General features: G+C 41.7%; 1 protein-coding gene across 2 annotated transcripts in view; it reads right to left on the bottom strand.

The window, feature by feature from the left end:
• LOC109969786 (breast cancer metastasis-suppressor 1-like protein-A) overlaps positions 1-6,498 on the bottom strand; it is a 16,531-nt gene extending 10,033 nt beyond the window's left edge. Inside the window, exons 1-9 of one of the 2 annotated variants that reach the window (XM_020616935.1) lie at positions 5,682-6,498; positions 5,379-5,469; positions 4,552-4,679; positions 4,271-4,350; positions 2,986-3,082; positions 2,668-2,757; positions 2,485-2,549; positions 2,341-2,404; positions 1,968-2,097 (exon numbers count right to left, since the gene is read on the bottom strand). In XM_020616935.1, the coding sequence (XP_020472591.1) occupies positions 1,968-2,097; positions 2,341-2,404; positions 2,485-2,549; positions 2,668-2,757; positions 2,986-3,082; positions 4,271-4,350; positions 4,552-4,679; positions 5,379-5,469; positions 5,682-5,817 (881 nt within the window). In that variant the 5' untranslated portion in view covers positions 5,818-6,498. The remainder of the gene's footprint in view (positions 1-1,967; positions 2,098-2,340; positions 2,405-2,484; positions 2,550-2,667; positions 2,758-2,985; positions 3,083-4,270; positions 4,351-4,551; positions 4,680-5,378; positions 5,470-5,681) is intronic. The other variant, XM_020616937.1, reaches the window with a different exon arrangement.
• Positions 6,499-6,821: the final 323 nt, after the last annotated feature.

The raw sequence follows: 6,821 nt of genomic DNA, 5'->3' as shown, positions 1-6,821 counted from the left end.
ACTTGTGTTATCTTTGACTAATATATAAATTTGTTTGACGATCTGAAACATTACAGTGTGACAAACATGCAAAAAGATAAGAAATCAGTAAGGGGGCAAACACTTTTTCACACCACTGTACCTAGACTGTTTATGCATAAATGGCAAATAAAAATCTTGAATCCTTGAATATCACATTCCTTGTAGCCTTTTATTGTGAAGCACCTTGTGAAATCTGTTCTGATATTACCACTGCAAATGAAATCATTTGTTTCCTACCTCACATTTGGTGATGACTGAGATCGTCCTGGCTGAGCCAAAATTTACAGGTACATGTGACAAATGAATGATATGGGTGCTATAGGCTGCCCAAATTGTGCAAAACTCTTCTCCTTCTTTGCTGTCCTAAAAAAGGCTGAGTCCACATTCTACATGTACTGATTATAGGAGTGGAGATTAGACTCATGCCCACCTCGTTTCACAACGACAGACTTACGTGTGTTAATGTAACTCCCCTGATGTAAAGACATACACTCAGAGACTGGTGACAAATTAAAGGATAAACCAACAAGAAGTGTTTGATGATGACAGAAGCCCTGGAAAAACAGTCAGGAACGCCACATGCTGCGTGCTCGCTCTCATACATTCAGATCAGGAGATGAGACGGAGTACAAAGCTGTGATGTACAGACTGAGGAAAGCCATCACAGCGGCCAAGAGGCAGTACAGAGAGAAGCTGAATGGCTTCTGTTCTACTGCCGACTGCGGACGGATGTGGCAAGGCCTGCAGCACATCAGACTACAGGACCACCACCAGCATCATCAGCTCCACAGACAGCCTGCCAGATGACCTCAACACCTTCTACATCCATTCTGAGACCTCCAGCCACAGCACAGAGAGGAAGCACGCACACACCTGGTCCCTGGGTGAGCAGCTTCAAATACCTGGGTGTCCACATCAGTGAGGACCTCACTTGGACACATAACACCACACAGCTGGTCAAGAAGGCCCAACAGCCTCCGGAGGAGGCCGAGGAGGTTTGGCATGTCGCCTAGCATCCTTAGCAACTTCTACAGATGCATAATTGAGAGCATCTTGACCAGCTGCATCACTGTCTGGTATGGCAGCACTACTGCTATGGACCGCAAGCGCCTGCAGAGAGTGGTAAAGACTGTGGAGAAGATCACCAGGACTCCACTGCCCTCTCTGCAGAGTATTTACCACCGCAGGGTGTGTAGGAAAGCTGCCTCCATCCTCAAGGACCCCAGCCTCCCCCAGCATAGACTGTTCATACCCCAACTGTCTGGCCGGATGTTCAGAAGTGTGAAATGCAGGACCTCTAGACTGAAAAACTCTTTCTTTCCCTCTTTCATCATACTCCTCCTAAACAGCTGACTCAGGATCTACCTCATGTAATTCCATCTGTACCATTTACATAGTCATTTTGCACATGCATAATTGCACTCACTGCTGAGTATTTGCACTCCGCGGCTCCCATGTAGCATATATTCTCTCTGCACTATATTGTGTTCTTGTTGTATTTTTATTGTGCTTCCTTCACTTGCTGCTTTAAAGTGCCTTAGATTTGTGTTACTGCCTATTTAGATTTGTGTTATTGCTCATCTACTTTATATTTCACTTACTGTATATATTTGTTTTGCCACTCAGAGGTGATGAGAGGGGTGGTGGTGTGCTGTCAAAACATTGACATCAATGCATAGTCTGTTCACTGTGCATTGTGTCCTGACAACACACAGGGCAGGACTTACATAGAGCAGAATAACAATCACTGAGCTTAACTCACATCGGCTCTTTGTTTAAATCTATCCACGATTATTTTAATTAAAAAAAACCTTGTGACCAGTCACAGACTCACAAAGTGTGTCAGTGCCCATATTTAGCTAGAACCAAAATCGTCCCTCCCTCTCATTCCTACAAAGAGCAATACACTGTATTTTTCATTAAGTGCTCCTGCCACACAAACACACCTAGTCGGGTACTCGTCCTTCCTGTTGATACAAATGGCCTGTCCTCTGCAGTACCACTGGTTGTCATAGAAAAGTCGACCATCCTCAGAGTGCGCCACATGGTGATGTCTGTCAGGCTTGACTATAGGCACTGAAGGTAGAGAAAGAACAAAAGGAGTGAGGAAGACAGGAAACAGAAGGGTCCTGCCATCCTAACTAAAACAACTACAGTATAACATTTTAAAAAGACAGACAATGGCAATAACTGTCTCCTTTTCAATGAACTCGAACACTTGTCTGCATAAAATACTGAATCAACTCCTGTGTAACTATGTGCGGATCACTGCACTCAGCCAGACACCGACTGTAACCAACAATGAGGAGAAACTCTCACCATCCACCTTCACCCTATGTGGACCCAGTGATGCCATTGCCTGTGGGGGGGAGGAAAAAGAAAACTGGAAAGGTCAAATCACAACTTGGCATCCTCATGGACACATTTACAAGCTGACTAGTTTGTCCAGTTCCAAAATAATACCTTTCTTATTGCAGTCCAGTCTTCAAGAATATCCAGATCTTGCAGCATGTAAACAATATAAGGCCGTAATAGAAAGGTTAAGGAAAGCTCTGCTGAGGAGACTCATCTGTCTTAACAGTGCAATATAAAACAGTAGTCTGAGAGGAGGAATAAGACAAGGACAGGGCATCAGGTAAAGGATATCAGAAACAACAACAGGCTTCTTCTTCTTGACAGGGCAGAACGGGTCTTTTTTCTTGTTTTTCCGTGAGTGCAATTCATCATTCCACAACTCTGGAAAACCAATAGGCCAGATTAGAGAGAGGGGAGGAAAATACTGTCCTTCTGTGTCCCTTCTTTCTCTCCCATTTGCTTCATTTTCCACTCTAAATTATAAATAAATTAATGCAAACTTTGCATAATTATCATATAACATATTCCTGGAATTTTACTGAAAAGCTAAACAAATAGATCTAAACAATATTTTATTAAACAACTGTTGGTTGCAGCTCTAGTTGGTACCTGAGGTAATGTCAATACTGTGTCTATCTTCCTCCAGTCTTCTTATTTTCTCCTCCAGTTCACTTTGCACAGTGTCAAACAGCAGCAACTTCTCACTCTGAAAGACAGAACAGACCCCAGTAATCATCTCCTGAGGAGGAACACAAGTTAAATTTACTCCATTCAGGTAGCACATACGGTGGCAAGAAAAAGTATGGGAACCTTTTGGAGTTTCATGGTTTTCTGCATTAATTTGTCATAAAATGTGACATGATCTTCATCTAAGTCAAGAGTACTGATGAATACAATGTGTAACAACACAAACAAATTCTGATCTTCCATGTCTTTATTCCTTTTGAGTTTGCTCCACACAAGAAGAATATGCTTATGTGAGCCATGCCTCACCAAAAAGAGCTTTCAGATTATCTACGATCAAGAATTGTTGATTTACCTAAAGCTGGAAAGGGTTATAAAGTGATTTCAAAGACTTTAGAAATTCACCAGTTTACAGTTAGGCAAACGATCTACAAATGGAGACACTTTGGGACGGTGGCTACTCTACCAAGAAGTGGGCGCCAAGTCAAAATGACCCCAAGAGCACAACGAAGACTCATCAATGAGGTAAAGAAACAACCTCGAGTGACAGCCAAAGATTTGAAGGCATCATTGGAACTGGATAACATCTGTGTTCATGAGTCTACAGTACATAAAACATTGAACAAGCTGGGTGTCTATGGCAGGACACTACGAAGGAAGCTGCTGCTTACTAAAAAGAATCAGAATCAGCTTTATTTGCCAGGTGTGACGGACACACGAGGAATTAGACTCTGGTACATCGGCTCTCAATGTGCAAACAGTAAACCAGCATAAGGCTGTGTAATATAACAAAATAGCAGTATTAACATCAACAAACAATGCAGAAAAAGCAGTATAAATAGACGGTAAACAATGCAGGGGGGTCGGTCGGTTGACCAGTTATTAATTCCAGGGGTTCACTTACTTTTTCCACTACCATTTTGAATGTTGAATGAGTGTGTTAAAATAAAGGCATGAAAGATCTGAATTTTTTTTGCGTTATATTAGGCACATTGTATTCATCCATACTCTTGGCTGAGATGAAGATCAGATCACATTTTATGACAAATTAATGCAGAAATCCATGAAATTCCAAAAGGTTCCCATACTTTTTCTTGCCACTGTATGTTGAGAGAAATTGATTATTAAAGTGGACTTGGTATGTTACAGAGGCAATCATCTGGTTGAACAAAATGTATTTTAGCCTGGAAAATGCAAGGAAACCTCTCACCTCCCAGTGCTGGGAAGCAGCCTGGATCTCACACTCATACTTGTTCTTCACAGACTCCAAACACAACTCCCTGTAGATGCCTGCAGCAAACACTGGTGGTAAATCAATCTGACAGCAAAGCAAACAATGAGCAATGTACCAGGTCTAAAACCTAATGCACACAGAAGCAGCTAACAGGCAGTGCTGTCGTTGCTAAAAGAAAGAACAGCAACAGGAAGAGAGAAACCTTCTGAAATAAGGCTGCCAACAGGTTGAAGACATGATAGCAATGTTGGACTCACCAGCCACTTTGGTCCTGATCTGCATGTTCTCCTGCAGATTGGCTAAAGGTTCCAGGTATTCCTGGGCACAGCCAGCCATTACCTCCTGTAGCTTGCTATCCACCTGGCTCAGACGCTCCTTATACAACCTAAACAGCATAAAACAAGGAAGCAACACACATCAATTCATAAGCCTAGACTGAGACTGAAGCTTGATCATCACTGAAATTGCTGTAAGTCTAGTAACAGTCACCACAGTGGTCATACACAAGGAATGCAATGAAAAGCTGTAGACATTAGAAGAATAAACCAAGAAGCAGGGGCAAAATTCATGTCCTTATTTCTTCAGAACATGATTCAGTGGTATGGCAGTAACACTTTTAAGTTTCTCAAATTCACCAGCCAGGTTTACCAAATTAAAAGCCAAAGACATTTTCAAAACACAATGTCACTTCCAAAAGGAGGCCAGTTAATGTTGCACACAGAATGGCTGCTAGATCAGACTTGACTGGAGGATGATGTGCAATTCTCAAACTGAATTATCACCTTTTTTCCCCAAACATACAGAAAACACACCTGTCCATCACTGTGGAACGTACTGGGACCAGTAACCTGACCCTGCTTGACAGAGAGGTTAATCGCTTCCACAATGATGAGATTTCAATGCATGGGCCATGTCACTGACTATGGAATGTGAACTTGTCTGCTTTTAAAAATATCACAGTGATTAATGTGCCTATGGGGGAGTGTCCTAAGCGGCCAGATGAGAATGACGAGCATTTATTTCAGGATGGACAGCATTCAGTGAAGGCTATATATTGCTGAAAGCAATATGGAGAAGAACTCACTGCTCCTTCAAGTCTGTGAACTGTTTCTCCAGGGTGGTCATCTCATCCAGACATTCCATCCTCCTCCTCTCACAGTCCTCATCGTCCATCTCTGTTCACATGGAGACATGACAGATTTGACACTTCACGTAAACTCCTTTTCTTCTCAACCACTGTAAACATTTCTGCGTCTCCACTCGATTCTATACCAAAATGTCAACTAATTTGTGATAGCAATCGCATATCTTGTTTAGCCCATGTCTGACATTCAAGCATGTTTTCAAAAGTAGCTGTGAGTTGATATTTAAGGCCTATTTTTCCTACCCGAGCTGTCTCCATCTTCAGACACGGTCGAGCTAACGGTGTCTTCTTCGTCTGTGCTACTGCCGTCCTGCTCGGGAAAATCCACCTCCATTTCTTCGTGGTTACTTTCTTTCTTCTCTCGGGAGTGAACCGGCATTGCGGCGTACAGGTAAGCTAGTGTTAACGGGGTGACAGGGCTGTTCGTTAATTTTACCCCGAATAAAAAACAAGCCAAATGTAGCTCAGGTAGCTAACCGGTTAGCTAGCCCGCATCTAAACAGATGGAAATGAAACATGGCCATCGTCGACCAATAACAAGAGGCTTTGCTGAATTTGTCCAATCACATGTTGGCTAGGTAACTAATTGCCGCGGAAGGGTTTTAGGGATTTGTAGTTTATTTAACATTTTCTGAACACCTGACACTTGCCTGTCATGTACAGGAAATCACTATATTGTGATGTTGTTGTTTTGTTTTGTTTTTTTGAGGTGTGCTGAAAGACAGGAAGTCACAAGTGCCTAATGTTCCCCCGCTACATGTTATGTTTATGTACTTTATACTAGGCTGTACTGTAGGCTACTTACCCAGGCCACATAGTCTTTAATGGCTTTCATTGTCCAGCTGTGTTCACATAAAGACATGACAGATTTGACACAATTTGTCTTTAGCAAGCAGTTTGTTATTAGCTCATTAGCTCCTCATGAAGACCCCTCAATGGACTGTTGAACCATAACCTTTCAGTACAGCAGGACCCCAGACCAGCGTTATAAACAACAACAATCACAACATAATGAAGAGTTCATTAACAGCTTAACAGCCTGACCTTTTGTCAACAACTATTAATAACTTAAACTTATTAATAAGGTAATATTTTTACAGCATAGCAACCTGATAAACTGTAGCTATTAATGGCTTAATAAATCATTAATAAAGGATGTATTAACATTTATAAAGCGATAAGCTTATAAAGTAGGATTAATATTACACTTACATAAATACAACCATAAAAGATTACTTATAGTATGTGGTGCTGTTTTATATTATCATTACTTGTGCATGTAATTGATACAGTAAGATGTTGTACATGTATTACCGAACCTACAGGAGACCATGTGGAGGTGGAAAGAGCAAAGAGATATAAAGTATCATAGGCCTATGTGCT

The sequence above is a fragment of the Monopterus albus genome, unplaced genomic scaffold (genome assembly GCF_001952655.1).
Source record: "Monopterus albus unplaced genomic scaffold, M_albus_1.0 scaffold182.1, whole genome shotgun sequence".
Lineage (NCBI taxonomy): Eukaryota > Metazoa > Chordata > Actinopteri > Synbranchiformes > Synbranchidae > Monopterus > Monopterus albus.
This window is presented reverse-complemented; position numbering and strand designations above follow the sequence as displayed.